The sequence below is a fragment of the Selaginella moellendorffii genome, unplaced genomic scaffold (assembly GCF_000143415.4).
Source record: "Selaginella moellendorffii unplaced genomic scaffold, v1.0 SELMOscaffold_26, whole genome shotgun sequence".
NCBI lineage: Eukaryota > Viridiplantae > Streptophyta > Lycopodiopsida > Selaginellales > Selaginellaceae > Selaginella > Selaginella moellendorffii.
The window spans coordinates 706,131-728,789 of record NW_003314287.1 but is presented as its reverse complement, the minus strand read 5'-3'; the positions used below and the strand labels follow the sequence as shown (position 1 = coordinate 728,789).

At 47.2% G+C, this 22,659-nt stretch overlaps 5 protein-coding genes and 2 non-coding genes across 12 annotated transcripts; 5 read left to right on the top strand and 2 right to left on the bottom strand.

The window, feature by feature from the left end:
* The first annotated feature begins 1,890 nt into the window (after positions 1 to 1,890).
* Positions 1,891 to 4,744, top strand: LOC9637813 (amino acid permease 4). 3 transcript variants are annotated; one of them, XM_024679832.1, is made up of 7 exons: positions 1,891 to 2,589; positions 2,781 to 3,014; positions 3,091 to 3,184; positions 3,269 to 3,507; positions 3,638 to 3,765; positions 3,844 to 4,071; positions 4,133 to 4,744. In XM_024679832.1, the coding sequence occupies exons 1-7, from the start codon at positions 2,457 to 2,459 to the stop codon at positions 4,556 to 4,558; spliced, it is 1,482 nt and encodes a 493-aa protein (XP_024535600.1). In that variant the 5' UTR covers positions 1,891 to 2,456; the 3' UTR covers positions 4,559 to 4,744. The 3 variants fall into 3 exon arrangements, with proteins under 3 accessions (XP_024535600.1, XP_024535599.1, XP_002975129.1); XM_002975083.2 differs by having other exon boundaries at positions 1,900 to 2,589; positions 3,269 to 3,483; positions 3,614 to 3,765; XM_024679831.1 differs by having other exon boundaries at positions 1,897 to 2,589; positions 3,269 to 3,483; positions 3,614 to 4,071.
* A 596-nt stretch (positions 4,745 to 5,340) lies between these two features.
* Positions 5,341 to 8,066, bottom strand: LOC9628797 (electron transfer flavoprotein-ubiquinone oxidoreductase, mitochondrial). 3 transcript variants are annotated; one of them, XM_002974895.2, is made up of 18 exons: positions 7,806 to 8,066; positions 7,654 to 7,730; positions 7,501 to 7,607; positions 7,370 to 7,451; positions 7,196 to 7,301; positions 7,090 to 7,136; positions 6,968 to 7,042; positions 6,808 to 6,924; positions 6,689 to 6,757; positions 6,542 to 6,634; positions 6,390 to 6,492; positions 6,210 to 6,343; positions 6,107 to 6,156; positions 5,991 to 6,057; positions 5,860 to 5,939; positions 5,669 to 5,797; positions 5,551 to 5,617; positions 5,341 to 5,490 (listed from the first exon to the last, which is right to left on the bottom strand). In XM_002974895.2, exons 1-18 carry the CDS (start codon positions 8,059 to 8,061, stop codon positions 5,407 to 5,409), a joined length of 1,743 nt encoding a protein of 580 aa, XP_002974941.2. In that variant the 5' UTR covers positions 8,062 to 8,066; the 3' UTR covers positions 5,341 to 5,406. The 3 variants fall into 3 exon arrangements, with proteins under 3 accessions (XP_002974941.2, XP_024535598.1, XP_024535597.1); XM_024679830.1 differs by having other exon boundaries at positions 5,669 to 5,794; XM_024679829.1 differs by having other exon boundaries at positions 6,689 to 6,761; positions 6,968 to 7,038.
* Positions 8,067 to 8,120: 54 nt separating this feature from the next.
* On the top strand, positions 8,121 to 8,192 carry TRNAW-CCA. Its single transcript has one exon. It is a non-coding gene; the product is annotated as a tRNA-Trp (tRNA).
* A 73-nt stretch (positions 8,193 to 8,265) lies between these two features.
* On the top strand, positions 8,266 to 8,339 carry TRNAV-AAC. The gene has a single exon. It is a non-coding gene; the product is annotated as a tRNA-Val (tRNA).
* A 245-nt stretch (positions 8,340 to 8,584) lies between these two features.
* On the top strand, positions 8,585 to 10,447 carry LOC9628796 (endoglucanase 17). Its single transcript, XM_024679833.1, has 6 exons — positions 8,585 to 8,794; positions 8,865 to 9,278; positions 9,351 to 9,608; positions 9,677 to 9,776; positions 9,839 to 10,005; positions 10,087 to 10,447. The coding sequence occupies exons 1-6, from the start codon at positions 8,585 to 8,587 to the stop codon at positions 10,399 to 10,401; spliced, it is 1,464 nt and encodes a 487-aa protein (XP_024535601.1). The 3' UTR covers positions 10,402 to 10,447.
* A 67-nt stretch (positions 10,448 to 10,514) lies between these two features.
* On the top strand, positions 10,515 to 14,501 carry LOC9628795 (BI1-like protein). Of its 2 annotated transcripts, XM_002975081.2 has the most exons (4): positions 10,515 to 10,782; positions 10,843 to 10,956; positions 11,019 to 11,176; positions 11,235 to 11,502. In XM_002975081.2, exons 1-4 carry the CDS (start codon positions 10,542 to 10,544, stop codon positions 11,436 to 11,438), a joined length of 717 nt encoding a protein of 238 aa, XP_002975127.1. In that variant the 5' UTR covers positions 10,515 to 10,541; the 3' UTR covers positions 11,439 to 11,502. The 2 variants fall into 2 exon arrangements, with proteins under 2 accessions (XP_002975127.1, XP_024535594.1); XM_024679826.1 differs by lacking the exon at positions 10,515 to 10,782 and having other exon boundaries at positions 11,235 to 14,501.
* A 165-nt stretch (positions 14,502 to 14,666) lies between these two features.
* LOC112348085 (NADH-cytochrome b5 reductase-like protein) lies at positions 14,667 to 16,445 on the bottom strand. The gene is made up of 12 exons (XM_024680136.1): positions 16,412 to 16,445; positions 16,279 to 16,327; positions 16,171 to 16,221; positions 16,062 to 16,114; positions 15,919 to 16,000; positions 15,828 to 15,870; positions 15,709 to 15,786; positions 15,567 to 15,656; positions 15,387 to 15,500; positions 15,259 to 15,327; positions 15,094 to 15,189; positions 14,667 to 14,906 (listed from the first exon to the last, which is right to left on the bottom strand). The coding sequence occupies exons 1-12, from the start codon at positions 16,443 to 16,445 to the stop codon at positions 14,667 to 14,669; spliced, it is 999 nt and encodes a 332-aa protein (XP_024535904.1).
* Between the last annotated feature and the right edge of the window lie 6,214 nt (positions 16,446 to 22,659).

Below are 22,659 nucleotides of genomic sequence, written 5' to 3'. Positions count from 1 at the left end.
ATCTAGATCTCTAAGTTCGTCGAAGAAGCTCCGCCCAAAATCACACGCTAAAATCATATGAAAATTTTGCTTTTTTTTTCGAGGTTGCAAAAGATCTTGGAAGAGCTTCGTCAATCACTAGATTCAGTTCATGAGCAAATCGTGCCGGACGGAAGAATCGATTGGATGATCAAGCCGACATAAAGTCAAGCAAGGTCTGCTCCACGCCAAGACGTGCTGCGGCGGTGGATCTGCGCGAACGAGCTTTACGACTGGTCTAAAAGTTGCGAGTGCTCCCGAAGAGAACCAATCAATCAATCACCAATGGATCGATCCACTGGGATGAAAACGCCATGGTTCTAAGATCGAGGCGAAGTTTGCACTACTTGCTTCTTCCTTTTCTAGATCTTTTCCCTTTGGGCAGCTTTGTTTGAAGGAATCTACGCAGCCGACGACGGAAGAGCACGGTCGAAAACTTTTTCTGTGAGTAAAAAATTCCATTGATCCGCTTGTCCAAGATGCCCTGGGACACAAACACCACGGAGAGAATGACAAGTTTCACGAGAGAGAGAGACAGAGACACAGAGAGAGAGAGAGAGAGACAGAGACACAGAGAGAGAGAGAGAGAGAACAAAACTGATCCTCTCTCTCTTTTGTCAAGCAAGGAGCTGGAAATTTGGCATCTGGCACTGTGCGGTCACACAGTGTCGAGGGAGAACACTAAAGAACACACCTTTTCTAAAAAGAATGTGGATTTCCCCGATTATTGACTTGATTGACAAGAGATTTTGTGTCCAGAAGCTTCAGATGGTCGGTGTTGGCCATGGTTTAGGTTATTTCTTTGCCAACTTTAAGAGTTTTTTGGAGCTCGGAGCTATGATTCAAGCCACCATGCCCGAAAAGATTGGAGGTCACGGTTCGTTTGCGGTTGCCTTTGGGAACACTTGAAATTCGAAGTGCTCATTTGTCTCCTATTCTTCCACGATGATTCTCGAAACCATCTAAGCAAAGATAATCAGAGCTACCACCCAAAAAGACGAGTCCACTTGGGACGGTGGTGGAATTTCCCCTCGTTTGTTTTCAAGCAAAACTATAACTCTCTCTCTCTCTCTCTCTCTCTCCCACACACTCTCCAATGCGGTGATCCCAAAAGCTGGGAGCCAGATTCGCAACACCTATGTAAATATTCGCGAACTTGCGAATATGAGATTTGCATTCTAGAGCTTTTGAGTTGATTCTCTTCTCTCTCTAGGACGCACATACTTTTTTATGCCTGCCACGGGTTGACGACGTGTCCAGCCCTATTCTTGTCACAGACTGCTAGCCTTCTGCCACATTGTTACAAAGAGTCAAGGAATTCTTCCGTAAGATAAACCTAGAGCGTCTCCAACAAATGGTGGCGGGCACGCGACGTTCAATGGGACGGGGGGGCATTATTGAGGGCCCCAAAATTAGGGCCGGCCGAAGAATTAAATGTGCTCAAATCAGACGCCACCCATGAGTGCCCAGTCGCGGCATTTTGGGAGGCTCGCTCTTTGAAAACCCGTCCGCCGTACGCATTCTGCTACCGTACACGACCGACACCATCCTGCCGTACGCTTTCGTACTCTTCTTCCTCCCCTCTGATGGGTTTTTCTTTGTTTCCAAGAGGCTTCCGAGTGAATGGATTTGGACGGATGGATTCCATCGCGTCTTATTAGCAACAGTGGCGAGTTTTTCCTTTCTCTTAGCGAGGGCCCCAAAATTAGGGCCGGCCGAAGAATTAAATGTCAGTCGCGGCATTTTGGGAGGCTCGCTCTTTGAAAACCCGTCCGCCGTACGCATTCTGCTACCGTACACGACCGACACCATCCTGCCGTACGCTTTCGTACTCTTCTTCCTCCCCTCTGATGGGTTTTTCTTTGTTTCCAAGAGGCTTCCGAGTGAATGGATTTGGACGGAAACAACAGTGGCAACAGTGGTGTTATTAGCAACAGTGGCGAGTTTTTCCTTTCTCTTAGCGTGCTTGATTAATCTCACCTGGGCGTATCGTAGTATAAAAACCCATTGCCCGCCCAGGCCGTAGATAGCAAAGAAGGGAGAGAACTTAGAGAAAGAAGAGGAGAGAATCACCATCGCATTGTCTCGAGTCGTGCTCGAAAGATCTTTGCAGGACAGCACGCGGAAAGTGTGTGGAACTGGATAATCGATTTGGGCTTTTCATGTGATTCCATCGCTTGCTTGCTTGCTTGCTTCCTCACCCATTCCCTGTGTCTTTCGCGAGGAGGCCCAAGAACCCATCGCCTCCTCTCTTTACTCCTACCAATCTCGCATTGATACTGCTGCTTCTATCCTTGCGTGATCCCGCGTGAATCCAGCTAAAGCCTTTTTGGAAAAGATCTGCCTCGCATAGATTTCCTTGTCTCTTCTCCACCGCCCAAGAACGATCGAGTCGAGAGCCCCCAAGAAAACCAAGAAAACAAGGAAAGAAACGACCAATGGCTGTTGGAATGTTTCCTCCTTCGCACGATGAGAGAATCTCTTACGCTGAGAATGGTCACAAGCTCGGATCTTTGGAGCTCCAGCAGCAGCAGAAAAACGTCGACGACGATGGACGTCCATGCCGCACAGGTGGAGAATCCATCCTCCCTGTTCTTCTTCCTGCTGTTCCTCTCTTTCCTGTCAATCCCTTCCATCACTTTCGTTGTCGGCAATCAATCCCCTCCTCTTTTTGTTTCTTCCTCGCTGAAAAGAAAAGTTCTTCGTTCTCGGCGACTCATGAAGATCTTTCGTTTGTTTCCTTGTGCTTCTTCTTCTTCCAGGAACTGTGTGGACAGCCTCGGCCCATGTCGTGACCGCCGTCATCGGCAGCGGAGTTTTGTCCCTGGCGTGGAGCATGGCCCAGATTGGCTGGATCGCTGGCCCCGTTGTGCTGCTCATCTTCGCCGCCATCACCTTCTTCACGTCGCTGCTGCTCACGGATTGCTACCGCTCTCCGGACCCCGTCACCGGCAAGCGAAACTACAGATACAAGGACGCCGTCAAAGCCAACCTCGGTGAGATTCTACTCGAAGAGCGTACCTCGTTCACGCTTCCCGACTTAAATGCCTGTTGTTGTGTTGGCTCCTCCAGGTGAGATCCAGCTCTGGTGCTGCGCGCTTGTCCAGTACAGCAACTTGATGGGAACGGCCATCGGTTACACCATCACTGCCTCGATAAGTATGGTGTAAGTTTCCGAAACTCCTCCACCAAAATTGTTTGTTGTTTCGTTCTTCTCGCAAAGTTGGCTGACTCTTGTTGTTGCTCCCAGGGCCATCAATCGATCCGACTGCTTCCACGCCAAGGGCCACAATGGCGCCTGTAACACCTCCAACAATCTCTACATGGCTCTGTTTGGAGTGGTCCAGCTGATGCTGTCACAGATCCCAAACTTCCACAAGCTCTGGTGGCTGTCCATCGTCGCGGCCGTTATGTCGTTCTCGTACTCCGGGATCGGCCTGGGACTCGGCATCAGCAAGATCATCGGTGCGTGGTCCGGTCCTCCTTCTTGCTCTGTTTTTCATAGCCTTCCTTGTTTTCTCTTTTGTCTTCGCCCCGTTCTGGTCGATAAATCTTCTAACGTCGTCGTCGTCGTCGTTGCCTCTTGGAATCGCAGAGAATGGCCATCTCTTAGGATCAGCAACCGGCGTCCCCATTGGTTTGACTCTCGGCAGTGTAACACCCGCCAAGAAAGTCTGGAGAGTCTTCCAGGCCCTTGGCAACATCGCGTTTGCGTATTCTTTCTCCACCGTTCTCATCGAAATCCAGGTAACGCCAACTTCAAACCATCGCAAAAGTAAATGTCCGAGAGCTCATTCCTTGTCACCTTTGTTTGAAAACTCCCAGGACACCATCAAGTCACCACCAGCCGAGAACAAAACGATGAAGAAGGCGACGCTGATTGGGATCATCACCACCACCACCTTCTACTTGTCGGTCGGATGCTTCGGCTACGGTGCCTTTGGAAATGGTGCTCGGGGCAATCTTCTCACCGGCTTCGGCTTCTACGACCCTTACTGGCTCGTCGACTTTGCAAATGCCTGCATCGTTGTCCATCTTGTCGGAGCTTATCAGGTAGGCTTTTGATCGATCGCTTGGTCGTCTTAACGGCGTATGTCGCGCTGAAACGTTACAGGTCTTCAGTCAGCCACTGTTTGAGTTTGTGGAGTCGACTGCTGCGAACAAGTGGCCAAAATCAGGCTGCATCCACACTGAGCACGCCATCCGAATCCCGTTCGTTGGAACCTGGCGAGTTAACGTCTTCCGGCTCCTGTGGAGAACCATGTACGTCATCTTCACCACCATTGCTGCAATGCTGCTTCCCTTCTTCAACGACATCGTCGGTTTGATCGGTGCTGCTGGATTCTGGCCGCTCACTGTCTACTTCCCCATCGAGATGTTCATCAAGCAAAAGCGGATCGAGAGCTGGTCCTGGTCCTGGGTTGCTCTGAAGACCATTAGTGCAGCCTGCCTGATGATATCCATCGCTGCCGGGATCGGTTCTATCGAAGGTATTCTCCATAGCCTCGAAAAGTACACGCCGTTCAAGACCACGTACTGATTGAATGGAAGCGCGAACTGATTGAAGCTGATCGATACTGTATCATACTCTCGCACAGCAGTCTTTAGCAAGAACTGCAGAAGCACACGAAAGAAAAAGTCACAAAGAATTTTGAAGCTCTGGAAGAAATGTCCTAGCTACATGGTGTGTTTATGTAATATCAAATGCTCGCAATTTACCTCAAAAGTCTCCCTGGAAAGTTTTAGCCCGGTTGAAAAATCCCGAAAGGCCTGAGAAGAAAAACAAAAGCTGGAGGCACAGCTAATTTTAAAAAAGAGTTGCCTACCTTTGAAGGACTAGGACCACCGGTTACGAACATGCGCCTCACTTCTCAGGAATCTTTGGCAACAGTGACGAGCATTTTCGGTCCTTCCATACACGGCACTGTTTTGGAACAGGAACACGGGACCACCACCACCATTGATCCACCATTTGATATTCAACTTCGGCGAAGTACCATTGACAAAGCAGCATCATTCAGCAAAGGTCTGCCTGCATCCACAAGCAGACCACAAAACAGTGTTAATGCAAGCAAGGTGAGAATGAGCACTTAGACATTTTTCAATTGGAGAAAACGTACCTGAAGGCTGACACCTGACTGATCATTATTGAAATGATCTGACCCTGTTCAGTTCTGAAATTCAGAACCTGACGCGATCGACAAAAGAACACACCCATTGCTTAAGTTAGTAGTCAACCAAGGCAAGATAAAACATACGTACCGTGTAAGGAATCGAGCCACTTGCAAGTAACCTGGAACTCAAGCATTACCTACCATGGCCTTGTTCCAACAAGTATGATTATTCATTTGCAAATGCGAAAACAAATCCCATTAAAACTCTAGTCTGTCACATGATTGAATAACCTGGACCACCAGCACCTTCGGGCGTTGTCCATTTTATGTTTTGTGGTGGATCCTTTATGTCACAGGCCTGACGTGTCAAAAGTAAGAAAAAGCACGATACCTACTATGAAACTAACGTCTCCCATACCTTACAGTGCAGGCAGTTCTGGGCATTTATCTGAAGTGTGAGCTTCTCATTCTCATCAGGAATGTACCTACAAAAGCCACGGGTAACTTTTCTGATAACTCATGAAACTTGCGCTTACTCGTAGACTCGCGCTGGACAATAGCGCGATTCCAGTCCTGCATAGTCTATCAAATTCACTTTCTCCGGGATCGAGGGGTCCCGGAGAAGAAGGTGCGAAGGCTGATCGTGTTCATGATTTGTGTTACTTCTAGAAGATGAGCCAAACAGTCAGAACACAGCTCCTGAAGTTGAAAAATAGGTGGACTGCACCTGTATAGTGATGTCAGAAGATCAAAAGAGATCACACCGTCCGGCTTGGGATAGTCTATAGGCTTGTGCTTCTTGCTAACCTGGACAACAGATGCATAACACTAGAAACACTTGATAACACAGCTAAATACCTCAGTGGATAAATGATCGGGTCTTCCATGCTTCAAAGTATATGGAAGTTTGCCTTTGGAAATGTAACTGCAAATTCGAAGAATGAGAACTGTGGAAGCAAATCGAAAAAACTTACTGCTCAAAAGCTGAAACTGCTAGACCTGGGAGCAAACCATAATGGAAAGCCTGTTACAAACTTAGGATTAGATTGGTTGTAAGTGAAAAGAATGAGGACAAACCGGTCTTATGTTACGTGCCGCGTTTAACTCATCCCATATCCATGAGTTTTGTAGTCGCTCCCAATAACTATCCAGCTTTGCAGGTTCACTACCTTTTGATAGTTGTTCGAAAGCTGTCTCTGCAGCTAGCAATCCTACAGAGAGAAACTTGAAAATGCCAGTTTAGTGACACGAATGTACCTGATTTCATAGCCGTATGCGCGCCCTTTATTTTTGGAACATTGACGAATCCCGCTGAACAGCCAATGAGTGCTCCACCCGGAAACACAGTTTTTGGAATGGACTATGAAAAAACGATGAACGCCATGGGCTTGTCAAGAATTTTAATGTACCTGAAAGCCACCTTCATTTAGTGTTCGGGCTCCATATTGCACAACTTTGCCACCTTCAAGCATCGGTCTTATGGACGGGTGCTGTTTAAATCTCTATAAATTTTAAGATCAGATTTTGCAGAAGTAGAAACTGAACATATTTCTCACCTGATATTCTTCGTAGGGCGAGAGATATGGATTTTGATAGTCCAACGCAACAACCAGGCCCACTGCAACCTGCCTTGATTTTCTAAGCTTAGTTAAAGCACGTAAGAACTTGAACTTACTTGCCGATTTGCCATATGATACAGAAACGAGCCCCCGTACGTCTTTGTGTTGAGAGGCCAGCCAACTGTATGAAGGACAAAACCAGGACGATGTTTTGATTCCTCGACCTCCCAAACCTGCTTGTAAGCGTAAAACTTTGCAGTGGAGCTTATCATATACCTCCTTAATCCCAAGAGCGTACGTTTGATGCTGGGCACCTGATTGCTTCCTAAGTTGGTACTTGCGAATAACTTCCTGTCACATGAATTACTTCGAGTGCCTTAATACTAATCTACAAATACCTCAGATAGATAGCCTCTGCAACCTTCAGCCAGGAGGGTAAGACGTCCTACACAAATAACAAACAAGAACGTAAGAGGAAGTCCATTTTACGATGATTTTGTGCACCTCTCAACTCCATTCCTTTCTGGAAGGTTGACTTCTTACAGCCGTTCTTCGCAATTCCCATATCGTTAGTCGCAATTCCCACAACTCTGTTGTCGTCGTACAAAACCTGTCAAAGACACAGTAGAAAGTAAGTACACTTGAGAACGAACGAATAATCTCTCTGAAGCGCCTCACCTCACTAGCAGAAAAGCCCGGGTATATTTCCACTCCAAGCTCCTCGGCTTTGGTCCCTAGCCAGCGAACGAGCTGACTTAAGCTGAACAAAAACGATTGCTTCGTAAGAATTATAGACATGTCTCTCTCACCTGATCACGTAATTCCCATGGTTTCTGAATGGAGATGGAAGCGGTATTGCATGCTTACTTGAGAGGAGCCAAAACTTATCTTCCGAGACCGGAATTTCCACGGGAGCCTAGACAAGCGTGACAGTCTTACAAAAGTTTAGAACACAAGCTTACTCCTTGTTTCTTCCAGTCCGGAAAGAGCTCAGTCAAGCTGCGAGGCTCAAAGACATTTCCCGAGAGAATGTGAGATCCTGAAAAACCAACGGTGCGGTCACTCCTCAAAGAAAAGCAAGGAGAAAACAATGACAAGAGAATAGATATGTTACCCACTTCAGCTCCTTTCTCCACGACGCACACGGACAGCTCCCTCTTCTCGCGATCGCAGAGCTGCTTGAGCCGGATCGCCGCTGCCAGGCCGGCAGGACCAGCTCCAACGATCACGACGTCGTAATCCATGCTCTCCCTCTCCTGGACTCCATCCGAGCAAAACCTCCTGGCGCGCCATTCCAGCCGGGCTCCAGCGCCTGAAATTGACCGGGCAGCGAGCGCATTGCTTCCCCGCCTGAGAAGAACCCTAGCCATGGCTCTTTTACAAAAGAAGAAAAGAGATAAAGATTTAGCTTCGGTGCTGACATGTCAGAGGATCCGTGGCGCAATGGTAGCGCGTCTGACTCCAGATCAGAAGGTTGCGTGTTCGAATCACGCCGGGTTCATCTCACTTTTTATGGCAACTTTTAAGCCATAAAAATTGGGAACTTACTAAAAAGTTGAAATTCACCATGCGTTGGTTTCATGGTGTAGTTGGTTATCACGTCAGTCTAACACACTGAAGGTCTCCAGTTCGAACCTGGATGAAGCCATTAATTTTTGCGTGATTTTTCTTCATACAGAAAGAATTTTTCAAATCTGCGTCCACAAGCAATTAAGAATTTTGGGGTTTAGCTTCAAATCTTCGGCCACCAATCCAGCACAAGCAATTGAAAAGCTTGGAAATTCCATGTGAGCGACAGACAATCTTTCCTCGATCTCGGCACATTGGCCTTGAAAAATTTCACCATAGATTTATATAAACTATGGAGTTCCTAAGCTTGAATCAACAACAAGGATGGCATTGCAACTCCAATTGAAGCTCCTTGTCACAATCATCGCCTTGTCGAGTACTTCATCGATCCAAGCACTCCGAAGTGCTGATTACCGTGACGCTCTCTCCAAATCCATCCTCTTCTACGAGGGGATGCGATCGGGCAAGCTGCCATCCAAGCAAAGAGCCAAATGGAGAGGAGATTCGGCACTCAACGATGGACAAGCACAAAATGTATGCGTTTCTGAGATCCTGCTCGTTTTATAAGAAGCTCTACTTGATCTCTTTGGTTGTTCTCTTCAAGGTGGTTCTCCGAGGAGGCTACGTCGACTCTGGAGACAACGTAAAGTTTGGATTCCCCATGGCATTCACGATCACCATGCTTTCATGGAGCGTGATAGAATCCGGCAAGCAGCTCAAGCGAGCGGGGGAGCTCCAAAACGCCCGCGACGCTATCCGCTGGGGGACGGACTATCTCCTCAGGGCCTACAAGCCCCCAAACACGCTCTGGGTCCAAGTGGGCGATCCCTACTCCGATCACCAGTGCTGGGAGAGGCCCGAGGACATGGACACGCCCCGGAACGCCTACAAGATCGATCAATCCGCGCCCGGATCCGACGTCGCGGCGGAGACAGCCGCAGCGCTCGCCGCCGCCTCGATCGTCTTCCAGTACGCGAAGCCGGAGTACTCGCGCCAATTGCTCAACGCGTCCAAACAGGCAAGAACCCTAAAAAGCAGAGCCCCTGCTTTCGCGCTAAGTTTAAAATTTTAAAATTCGGGGCCCTTTTAGGTTTTTGATTTCGCGGACAAGTTCCGGGGGAGCTATAGCGATGCTCTGGGCGGAGTTGTGAGCCCTTTCTATACGAGTTACTCGGGATATAGAGACGAGCTCTTGTGGGGCGCTGCTTGGCTCTACCGTGCCACCGGCGATGGGAAGTATTTGCAGTACATTGGCCTGCACCAAAACGAGCTGGGAGGCCCTTGGACATCCTACAGTACTCTCAGCTGGGACAACAAGTATGCTGGTGTGGATGTCCTCTTGGCAAAGGTTGCTAGAAACCCTACAATCTTCTTCTATCTTCACTGGAAAATGCTGATGCTGATCTTATCATATAGGTGTTTTTGGGAGGAAACCAGAACTGGCTTGCGGCTTACAAGGACCGTGCTGATGATTTCGTGTGCTCGGCCATGCCTGGACGAGCCAGGCTCACACCAGGTCCATCAAAATCAAAACTATCTACAATGGCAATTTGATGAGAATCGTATGTATCATAACAGGGGGGCTATTCTACCAAGGCACAAACAATCTCCAATATGCTACGAGCAACGCATTTCTGCTCATCACGTATGCAGGATACCTGAGCAGCGCTAAACAAAGTGTCAGGTGCGGGGGAGGAGGTAGCAATTTCAAGCCAAATGAGCTGATCACTTTTGCAAAAAGACAGGTATAGTGTGTCTCTCAAAATTGTTCCATGCTATGCAGGTTTATTTATATCATTATTATCGTTGCTATCATTCACACACAGATAGATTACATCCTAGGCAACAATCCGCGGAAAATGTCCTACATGGTTGGGTTCGGGGCAAAGTTCCCCCAGCACGTCCACCACCGCGGTTCATCGCTCCCCTCGATACACGCACAGCCGCAACGCATCTCGTGCAAAGATGGATTCAACTGGCTGCACACTCCAAATCCCAATCCAAACTTGCTCATTGGCGCTGTAGTCGGAGGCCCTGATCAAAATGATAACTACGCAGACAATCGCGACGATTATTCGCAGTCCGAGCCTTCAACTTACATAAATGCTGGTCTTGTGGGTGCATTAGCCTACTTCACTTGAAAATAAAATTCATTTAAATGGCTAACACATAAATTAATATCTAAAATCAAAACCAATTGTTTTTCTAAATTAATGTATCTTGAGGATATACTTAAAAGGATATGCTCTCGGGATCTAGGGTTCTTGGGTAGCGCAGCACAATGTGGGGTGGGAAGCAAGGCTATGACTACGACATCGAGAGCGGCGGTTTGTATCCGGGCCTCTCTGCCGACGACAGCACGCTGCGCTGGGGCTTCATCCGCAAGGTCTATGGAATTCTCACCACCCAGATCGTGCTCACCGCCATCGTCGCCAGCGTCGTCGTCTTCTCGCGCCCGGTGGCGATGTTCTTCGTCACCACGCCCGGATTGCCGATCTTCCTGGCCTTCCTGCCTCTGATCCGTGAGTTTTCGGGAAATATTTCGCCAGGTTTTCGAGTGATTTGATTCCTGTGTTTCGCAGTTTTGTGCGTGATTCATCCCTATCGCCAGAGCCATCCCATCAATCTCATCTTGCTGGGGATCTTCACGGTGTGCCTGAGCTTGCCGGTTGGAATTTCGTGCGCGTTCACGCGAGGTAAGTTCTTGAAAGTTCTAGAACTTGGATTTCTCACAGCTTAGCTTAAAAAATTGGCACAGGGGATATCGTGTTGGAAGCTTTGATCCTCACGGCCGCCATTGGATTTGGGCTCACTGCCTACACATACTGGGCTGCAAAGCGAGGCCAGGACTTTAGCTTCTTGGGGCCATTTCTCTTCGTGGCTGTGATCATCCTCATCTTGTGGGGACTCATTCAGGTACTTGGTCGATGCTTTTGATCGAATTTCTCTCCTTTCTCACGCGTTTTCCTTGCAGTCGTTCTTCCCGATTACCAGTCTCGGCACGAGCATCTACGCCGGGATTGGAGCGCTGATTTTCAGCGCCTATATCGTCTACGACACGGACAATCTCATCAAGCGCTTCGACTACGACGACTACGTCTGGGCTTCCATCGCACTCTACCTCGACATCCTTAATCTCTTCCTCGCATTGCTCCAGCTTCTCCGGCAAAGCGATTGAAAGCATATAGTGTAAATAATACTGTCTTTGAGAAAATGAAACTCTTTTAGTGAGCATATGCAAAGACGGGCAAATGACGCAAAGCTTTTGTTTGAAGATGCGTTTGCCACAGCTCTCAAAGCTTGTGGGGAGTCCAAAGACATTGCAAGAGGCCGCGATCTCCATGGCCAAATTGTGGCCAGTGGCCACAAATCGAATGCGTACCTGGCCAATATGCTTGTTAACATGTACGGCAAATGCGGGCAAGTGCGAGAAGCCAAGATGGTCTTTGACGGGATTGAAGCCCCAAACATATGTTCTTGGAATATCCTAGTCGCGGCATATGCCCAAAACGGGCATCTGTATCAGGCAAAGCATCTGTATGATTCCATGCGTCGCAAAAACGTAGTGACATGGACGACGATGGTATCTGCGTCTTGCGAACACGGGTCTCTAGACAACGCAAGCGAGTATTTATACCGGATGCCGGAGTGGCACGTCATGGCCTGGAACTCAATGCTCACAGTATATGCCAGATGCGGGTATCTGGAACAGGCGATAGAACTGTTTGAGAATATGCCACACCCGAGCACTGCAACGTGGAATCTCATGATGCTCATATATTCCCAAGCCGAGCTCCCATTGGAGGCCAAATCCACGTTTGACAGGATGTCCGAACGAAACGTGGTGAGTTGGACGACCATCCTTGCCACCTGTTCGCAAAAGGGCTACGTGAACATCGCGGTGCAGCTCTTCGAGCGAATGCCAGCGCGGAATGTGGTGACGTGGAACTCTCTGGCCATTGGCTATGATCATGCCGGACACGTCACACTCGTGGAGGAGATTTTCCTGCTGATGCCGCAGAGAACGACGGTGTCGTGGAACGCGCTCCTCCACGCGTTTTGCCAGCATGGCTCTCCCTGCCACGTGGAGGTTATATTCGCTAGGATGCCTTCGTACGATTCTCTTGCTTGGAATACAATGTTGATGGCATATGCCCAAGGTGGGGATATGCTCTCGGCTAAAGATTTGCTCCAGAAGATGCCACACAGGGATCTTGTGTCAAGCAACATTATCATACAAGCTTTTGCATCTAATGGATGTTTAGACGAATCTACTTCCGTATTTCTTACGATGCCACAAAAAAATGTCATTACTTGGAATACTATGATTACAGTATATGCCCAAAAAGGGGATACTCAGGAAGCAAAGATACTTTTTGATCGGATGCCACAGTGGGATATTCTGTCGAATAACGCAATGATACAGGTCTTGGCGCATGCAGGTCGGGCCACTGAGTCAAAGATAATCTTTGAGTCGATGCCCGATACCAATGTTGCGACTTGGACTTGCATGATTTCTGCAAATGCCGGAGTTGGGAATCTCGAGGAGATGTGGAGATTGTTTTCTCTTGTGGAGCAGAAAGATATTGTTTGCTGGAATGCTCTAGCTGGTGGACTTGTTACTGCAATGCAAACCTTCAAAGCAAAAGAGGCCTTGGATAGAATGCCAAGTTGGAATGTCGTGGCGTGGAACACTGTAATGTCGGCCTATGCCCGAGATGGGTATCTGACAGATGCGAAGAGAATGTTCCTCTCGATGCCTTTCCGCGATCACCTTGCATGGTGTGTTCTTCTGACTGGCTATGGCGATTGTGGTGAATTTCTCGAATCAGTTCAAGCCTTCAATCGAATGCCCTTGCACGATGTGGTGTCATGGAACGTTATGATCTCAGTCTATGCTCTTAATGGGTGTCTTGTGCAAGCAAAGAGTATATTTGACAGAATTCTGGAACACAATCTTTCATCGTGCACTACAATGATGGTTGCATTTTCCGTAAATGGTCATGTAAGCTGCGCCCGTGAAGTATTCGAAAATATGCCATGGAAAGACCAGCGGTCGTGGACGGCCTTGATCGCAGTACTTGCCAGAAACGGCCATATGCAAGATGCAATTAATGCGTTTCAGTCCATGAATCTCGAAGGGATTTCACCGGACGAGATCACTTTTATCGCAATCCTGAGCGGTTGCAGCCACGCGGGGAAGATCATTGATGCTCGAGAACACTTCCTGCTAATCCAACCAGACTTTGGGATTGACCCAATTGTGGATCACTACAGGTGCATGGTTGATCTGCTTGGGCGGGCTAAGCGGCTGGAGGAGGCCGAGAATCTTATCCAGTCCATGCCATTTCTTCCAGATGCGGTGGCATGGACAACTCTGTTGAGCGCTTGCAGGCTCCATGGAGATGTGACTCGTGGCAAGCGAGCTGCAGAGCACATACTTCGCTTAAGCAAATCTCTTGCAATTTAGTCTCTGGATCGGGTTCTTTGCACATCCAAGTCATTGTCTATAGAAGGCAAGACAACTATCACCTCCCTTTGCTGCCAGCTTCTTTATGCGATGTAGGTCTCGATCACCTTGTTGGCAATGAATGTCATAAACCTGACATTTTTTGCTGGAACTTGTGTCTATATTTTATGGTGTCACATTAGCTTGCCACCCAGCTGAGATTTGGAAACGACACTTCATCTCAGACAATTCTCATTCACGTTCTCCCTAGTCAATTCTTCGGGAAAAGAACAAAAACTGTGACATTCTGGCCAACTGGTACATTATGATTCTATTGGCTTTGTTTGCTAGTCTTGGTTCAAAATAAATTTCGCCTGCATATGCATTCGCATTCCAACTCCTGCATTGCCTCTCAGCCAGCCATCCAGTCTCTACAAGATGAAGGCCGTCTTTGTGGCATTGGTGATTTCATTTCTTGTGGTTTGCAGTCTTGGGGATGCTGAGTTTGTTGTTCGTCAAGCAAACCAAGGTTCTTTTTATGCATTTGACATGGTCTTCTATGGGACTCTTGCCAACATCTCTTCTTTGCTTGTTGTTGTTGCTGCAGCACAAGATCGATGCAGGTGAGGAAGTTCGAATTGATCACATGTTTGTGCTACTATAGCCTTTCGTTTGGTGTTGCTCCAGGTGGTGGCTCCGTGGTATTCTGCCATGCCCAGGTGAAACTCTTGAATTTAACAGCAACATTAATCTCACGTACTGAAACTTTTACGTAAATTTACAGTTGAAGCAGGTGCCATATACCAACTTGTGCTTTCTTTTCTATGGTTTTTCAGGCTTAACTGTTTTCTTTTTCTTTCATGTTTCTGTCAGGACCGCCCACGCCACCAGGTTTCTCTGGCCAACTTTTCATGCTTCCACGATTTGTAACATGAACTTTTGATAGAGTTTTGCTGTTTACAGGATGCACGGAAAGTCCCAGTTCAAGCCCAACACCAAACCCATCTCCAAAGACGAGCCCAACACCAAGCCCTTCTCCAAAGACCAGCCCCGCTCCAAGTCCAAATCCTCCAAAGACCAGCCCCGCTCTAAGCCCATCACCTCCAAAGACCAGCCCCGCTCCAAGCCCATCACCTCCAAAGACCTGCCTCGCTCCAAGCCCATCTCCTCTACAGACCAGCCCCGCTCCAAGTCCAACTCCGAAGGCCAGCCCAAGGCATCAGGTGCTACAGTATAGACTTTCCAATCTTTTCTGTGAAAACGCTCTTCTTTTCATTCGTTCAGGAGGGTAAGATCATCACGCTGCGACTCCATAAGCACACGGCATGGCTCCGCGGAATAAGCCAGTGCGTCTCAGGGGACCTTAATCTACGGCTCTCATAACTTTAAAGAGCTTTGTATTTGTTATTGTCCTGAGAATAAAAGAATGCCTAGAACTTTGGTCTTCAGTGTAACCCATGCTTTTCAAGAGACCTGTCAACTGTTGAGAAGGAAGAGTGGAATCAGGCAAGCTCGCGTGTTGGAATAGATATCTCTGTAAAATGCTTACTTGTCCTTGTGATTTGTCTGGTGCTTTAGCGCCGGAGATGTGGTTTATGAGGCCTGGAGGCCCGCACACCTGTTGGAAATTGTGTCAATGGGAACTAAGTAACAACGAGCAGCGAATGAGCTTCAAACCATGATGAGATTGCCGTCCGAAGGAGGTGGTAGTCCCTTCACCAGGATGTCTTTCGTGATGAAGCCGGATCCTCCTCCCCAGTAATGCGTTGGCTTATCGACAACATAGAAAACCTGTAAACATGCGTCAGTTTTCCTTGGAAACACCAGAGTGGAAGTCTGATAGTCTTCAAACAGGACCTTGAAGTTTGGATGCTTTTCAGCTAGTTTGTCGAGCTCGTTCTTGAGTAGAATGTCGTCCGGGGTCAAGTTGGCATAGATCAACGAGACCTGATCGGAGGAAACGCCGCAGAAACATTACACGTTTTTCCTGGAGACAAACCTGTGTTTTATCTTCTGGGTTTTTTAAGATCTTGTTAAGCACTTGAAACATCGGTGTGATCCCGGTACCTCCTGCAATCTAACCGACAGTAAAGTTACGCAGAGAACTCAAAGATATACCACCCCAATACGTGCTTTCATGTTGGCGCTGTATGGGAGCTTGCTGTGGATCTTCCTTGTAAAACTACAGACGGAAAGAAATGTAGTAAACTACACGCACCCTTTCATTTCCAAAGTGTCTCCGGGCCGAAGAGCGGCAAAATATTTGCTCATTTTTTCTTGCGGGTAAGTCTACAAAAGAAATATTTTTTCCATCGTCAGCTGAGAAAGCACGCAAATGCTGAAAGCAATACCTTGACAAGTAATCAAAGTGACCACGAACGTACGGATCACTTATGGGCGTATATCTGTCAGCACGAAGCACAAGTTACAGTGATTCCAAGCGTAAGACAATTTTACATATGGTCTGATGATCACATTTGGCTTCCCATCCTTTTTCGTACCCATAGCAGCCCTGCAAAGCAAAGAAAAATTCACGTATCTTCGTCATGAGGTTTGGAAGCTCCGTTACTTTGTCAAGAGGCACGAAGCAACGTTGCGCATCGTCATCCAAGGCAAACCTGGACGACAAAGAACATCAGCACATCATCTTGTTTTCCATTTTTTCTTTCCTCTTGCCTGTAACGTCTCATGTTGTGAGTTACAGGCTTCGCTTCTAAGAGTCGAAACTTTCGCCATTCGTTCAGATCTAATGCTGGACGGACAATCCACAACTAAAACCTAGAACTTTCGAGCAAAAAGCAAAGCACGAACCAAAATCCCCAGCATTGCTACGAGCGGTCTTTGCAGAATCCACAAGAAACTGATGAGCAGCAGAATGCTACAAGAAAAGATCTCACCTCGCTCTTCCAGGTCGAGTAGATCGTCGCCACTGCTGCCAAAATCGCCACTCCAGTCGCCGCGGCAGCAGCTCCAGTCCGCCGATCCGCGCCAGATCCGGCGGCCTCAGCTCCGCTGTGGAATCCACTCCGCTGCTGGTACGTTCACATACGAGTTTGATTTGCAGTTCGAGATCCCCGTGACTTACCCCACCACCGCTCCAGAGCTAGAGCTCCCGGAACTGGACGGGAAGGTAGAGACGCTCAATCTCTAGCTCATTATCAAGGAAAATTTCTTACCTTCTTCTCTCTTGTATAGGGGTGGAAAGATTTGTTTGACAATCCATTTCAAGCCTTTAAAATTGATTTTTCATTATTGTTTGATTTGTTTTAATTCGCTCTATGCCACTCCTAGATTTGGTGTTGTATATGTGCTTTGCTTGTGGCTAGCAGCTGAAGTTCCTCATGAAATTGGGATGATTATTCATAAGGATAATGTTAGGTGCTGTAGTCTACTATTTTTAAAATTAAATTTATTACTAAAGTAGTGTAAAAGTACAAATTATCCAGTATTTAAATTATTTTAAAATATTTTAATAACCAGGAAAACATTAATTGATATATGATATATTTATTATTAGACCATCATAAATAAAAATAATCAATTATTGATTGTGGCTATGTGAGTGCATGGAATATGGAAAGGGAATACAGAAATGTGCATATCAATTAACCCAAAAACCTTAGCTTATATACAGGAGCGAGTGGTCCGGATTGAAACCAATCCGATGGCTACCAAAATCCACTACGCTAATATTAGTATACGGCATCGTAGCCGTACACTTGGCCCTCACATCATCCCCTCCTCTCGGAATAATGGAAGGCCGTCAGGGTTCTCTTGTAGATGGGCCGGGATCTGGAGGAACGTCAGGAGGAGGCATCGGTGGATCTGTAGACGGTATTAACGGCTCCTGATCCCTCTGTATGAAGCGTTTTAACCGCTGCACATGCACAATCTCCAGAGGATCGGCCTGCTGAACGTCATGCCGAACCTCATAAACTTGTGGTCCAACTTGCCGCAACACCCGATACGGTCCTTTCCACTGCGCAAGGAGCCCCTTAGATAAACCACGTACCGTAAGATGGGGAAAACGGACTAACACCAAATCATCCACTTTGTACTCCGCTGGTGGACGATGATGGGAATTGTAGCGCCGTTGTTGTCCCACTTGTACGCGGCCTAAGTGTTCAGCAGACTCTGCTCGGACAAGTGGAAGAATGCTTGTCAAATATTGATCCCATGACCTAGCATCAGGAGCTCGTGGCAATCGCGAAGGTAAACCTAGCTCTGTTGGTAATATTGGATCATGACCATATAGAAGTTTATATGGTGAAGCACCAACAGAACTCTGCACCCCTGTGACATAAGCATACCGAAGAGACGGCAAATAACCATCCCAATCCGAATGTTGAAAGTTCATATACTTCGCAATCATCCCTTTGAATGTCCGAACGAGCCGTTCCACCAGACCGTCTGATTGTGGATGATAAGCACTCGTAAAAGTGTGGCGTATCCCCAACCGAGATGTCAAAACATGAAATACCTCAGCCATAAATGCAGGACCATTATCCGAAAGAATCCGTTCTGGACAAGAATGCTGGAACACCACTCGATTGAGGAGGAAGTATCCAACAGCAGTTGCAGAGGCACTAGCAAGAGCACCAACTTCCACCCAACGAGTCAAGTAGTCAGAAGCAATAATAACATACTCATTGCCAGCAGTCGATCGCGGAAAAAGTCCCATAAGATCAAACGCCACCAACTCAAACGGACAAGAAACTGCAATTGACTCCAACCGTCCTTCCGCAGCACAAGGGGGAGTATTACGAGCTTGGCACCAAACGCAGCTACGCACATACCGGATAATATCACGTCGCATCTCTGGCCAATAGAAAGATCTGCGCAACTTCTCGGTGACACGACGGTGTCCCATATGCCCACCTAGAATAGGAGAATCATGGTAGGCATGGAGAAACCGCGGAATAAACATCGAAGGCACCACCAGCCGTAAATGAGCATCAGGATCCGTCCCCACAAAATAAAGAAGGCCATCTTCAAGGCGATATTGAGAATGTAAATGCCGAAAAGGCAAGTCATCAGCAAGTGATGCAGGATTCTCAAACCCATCTCGAAGCCTTCGAATCCACGGCTCAATCTTTTGAGCCTCGCGAACCTCATCCAGAGAAGGTAGATCTTGCTCTACGCCCTGTGGACACTGAACGTCAAGGACAGCAACCGCCGACGGCACAGAATCCTCATCTAGAAAATCCACAGATGCTGGAACAACAGGTTCATCAAAAACATGAGAAGTGAGTGGAGAAGGAAGAGGAGCTCGAGAAAGGGCATCAGCATCAGCCATAGAACTCCCTGGGTGATGAACAACATCGAAATCATATATCTGAAGCTTCAAAGCCCATCGAGCCGTACGACCAACCAGGTTCTTCCGCTTCAATAATGAAGTAACAGCAGCATGGTCACCTTCAAGTAACGTCCGAGAACCATGTAGATAGGCATGAAGTTTCTCGAAACCCCAGACTGCTGCTAAACACTCCTTCTCCGTCGTGGAGTAGTTCATCTCCGTTGGTTGTAATGTACGGCTTATGTATGCAATGGGATGGCGCTGACCAGGCACACTCGAGCTCTCTTGCATCAACACACCTCCAAGACCAATGTCAGAAGCATCCACGCGCAAAATAAAAGGTCGAGTGTAGTCAGGATATGCCAAAACCGGAGGAGTCGTCAATAGCTCTTTGAGATTCACGAACGCCCGCTCACAATCGGGAGACCAGATGAAAGATGACGTTGATGACTTCAGCAACGCTCACAATGGTAAAGTGCGATCGGAAAGATGATCCACAAAACGACCGAGATACTGCACCTTACCCAAAAAGCGCTGCACATCATTCACACACTTCGGAGTAGGGAACTTTAGAACAGCCACAAGTTTGTCAGGATCAACTTGCAAACCCTCACGAGAAATACGGTACCCAAGATAAGTCGTGTCCTTGGACCCAAACACGCACTTCGACCGCTTTAGCTTTAAACCAACATCGCGTAGCCGATCCAACACTTTACAAACATCACGAACATGCTCCTCCCACGTCCCCTCCGAGTGGATCAAGACATCATCAATGAAGTCAGCCGTCACCTCTGGCATATCGCAAAGAACCTCGTCCATCATTCGCTGAAAAGTTGCTGGAGCATTGTTCAAACCAAACGGCATCACCAAAAACTCGTACAAACCAAATGGTGTACGAAAAGCAGTCTTAGGAATATCGTCTTCAGCCATCGGTACTTGCCAATACCCAGAAGCAAGATCTAGCTTGGTGAACCAACGACTTCGCCCCAGACGATCCAAGAGATCAGGAGTGTGAGGAAGAGGGTACACGTCCGGGATCGTCACTTCATTTAACGGACGATAGTCGATGCAGAAATGAATACTCCCATCAGGCTTCGTCACAAGATGAGGTTCACATGCCCAAGGACTCCGCGACTTCCGAATAACACCCTTCTCCAACATCTCCTTGACGTTTGCACGTAAAATCTTGATCTCCTTGGGTGACCGACGACGAACAGGAACCTTGATTGGACGAGCATCCCCGGTTGGAATGGGATGACGTGTGGCAATCTTGGCCCCAGACGATAGGTCAAATTCAAAGAGATCAGAATACTCCTTCATGAGCTGATCAACAGCTGCAACACAAAGATCATCGGAGGGATCGGAAAAGGGAAGAGCAGAACAAGATGGAAACACAAGAGGAAATAATGGGGGAACAAAAGTAATGGAAGCAGAGGTAGAAGTAGAGGGACGAAGAGGTACAGAAGTGAGAGGAATGGATGAAACATAAGGAAGTATGAGACAAGGGGGAAAAGCCTCAAAGTCACACTTGGCATGATTGTGCTGCAACCAATCCATACCAAGAATGAGGTCAAAAGCTTGACTCGGCACCACCCGTAATGACTGCAACTCAAGCTCAAGATCACCCACACGCACAACTAGGTCCGCCTCATCTCGTGCACATGCATGTGTACGGCCGTTGCCATAAAGAATGAAAACTGGATCCGCCGCACGACGCAAGTGTAGACGACAATGTGTGGCAACAGGTCGAGCAATAGAAGATAAACTCGAACCTGTATCAACCAACACGGAGAGAAGAATAGGAGACCTCTTGTTATAAAAACGAGCTTGGAAAGTAAACACTGGATGAACCGGTGCCGAGTGAACCCCTTGATGATACTCCCGAAAGAAAGATGGAGGGGTCACTAACTTATTCGCGCAAGGTCCCTCCATTACTCGCGCGACTCCTCGTTTCCCGAATGCACCTCGGTATCCAAACCTTCCACCGCAGCAGCACCAACGGGACGTTGCTGACGCCAAGGTCTCCACCCAGGAAATGGAGGTCGCCAATCCGGAAAGCGCCGACAACGCCGATAAGTATGACCAACTTCATCACACGCCCAGCAACGAATGTCACGGCCACGACCACGTCCTCGCCCTTGTCCTTGGACTCGAGTAGCAGCAGCATCAACCTCCATGGGAACAGGACCATCACTCATAGGAAGTGGAGCTGAAGGACGTGTAGCAAGAAGTGGAAGAGGCGACGTCTCATAACGTTGTGCCAAGCGAAGAGCATCGTCAAGAGTGGCAGGAGCAAGTGCATGCACAAGTCCGACAAGATCTTGACGAAGTGCTGGCCATAGCATTCCTAGCTTGATCCGCTCCGACATATTTGGCTCCGCACGAAGCAAAAGACTTCGGAAACGAACGCCAAATTGCATCACCGACTCAGATGGCCCTTGGCGAAGACAATGCAATTGTTGGAAGGCATCATCACAATCGTCGGCGTGTCCGAAGGCGCGTTTGAAGACGTCCGGAAGAACACTCCAATCGTCACGAGTAGCTGCGCTCAATCCATTGTACCACTGCAATGCCGTCCCTTGAAGACATGTGGGGAACTCACGCAAACGCCGAGCATCATCCCAAGAATGATATGTGGCAATCACCGTGAAGTGATCAAACCAATGGTACACATCATCCCCAGGATTCCCACGAAAGAACTCCGGCCGAACGCGAGGATTGGCACCAAAAGCAGGAGGAGTTGTACCATGTGCCGTGAATGCCGCCATCAACTGAGTTTGGTTGTTCAATTGCAGGTGCATAGCATCAAGCAATTGAACCAACTGCTGCTCTAGAGTCAAAGGAGGAGATTGCGGATCGGCCATGAAAATGAATGAGAAAGAAAGAGCAAAAGAAGAGAAATGACAAAAAGCTAGAAAGAAATGGTAGATCTAGACAATGCAAAAAGCTAGATCTAAACCAAAATCCTGAAAGGAAAGAACAAAAGAAAGGAAATGGAAAAAGCTAGATCTAGACAATGCAAAAGCTAGATCTAAACCGAAATCCCAAATCCAAGCACTCCCTAGGGACAATCAAAGGTGCCCCTCACCTCCACCAATGTGAGTGCATGGAATATGGAAAGGGAATACAGAAATGTGCATATCAATTAACCCAAAAACCCTAGCTTATATACAGGAGCGAGTGGTCCGGATTGAAACCAATCTGACGGCTACCAAAATCCACTACGCTAATATTAGTATACGGCATCGTAGCCGTACACTTGGCCCTCACAGCTAAAAATTTAATTTTTTGATTACTTTAAATATAAAATTGTAAATAAAATAAAATTATTTTTACCTATTCTATAAATCTTAATAGTTATTAAAAGTATTTTATTATTTTTAGATATACCAAATCATGTAATTCATTTTCAAATGAGTTTGGATAAATTATTTATTGTAGTGAGAAGACTGATCTCCTCCAAATTTAAAGTTGTTCCAATTAAAATATATATAAAATAATAAAAATATATTATTATTTATTATTTTTACTTTCTTTATAAATTTAAATGTTTACAAATTAATTTTATTATTAAAATAATATTGTAAGTGTGAGTGCATGGAGTCACATAATTAAAAAATAATAAAAAATTAAAGACTGTTTTCTTATTTTGAG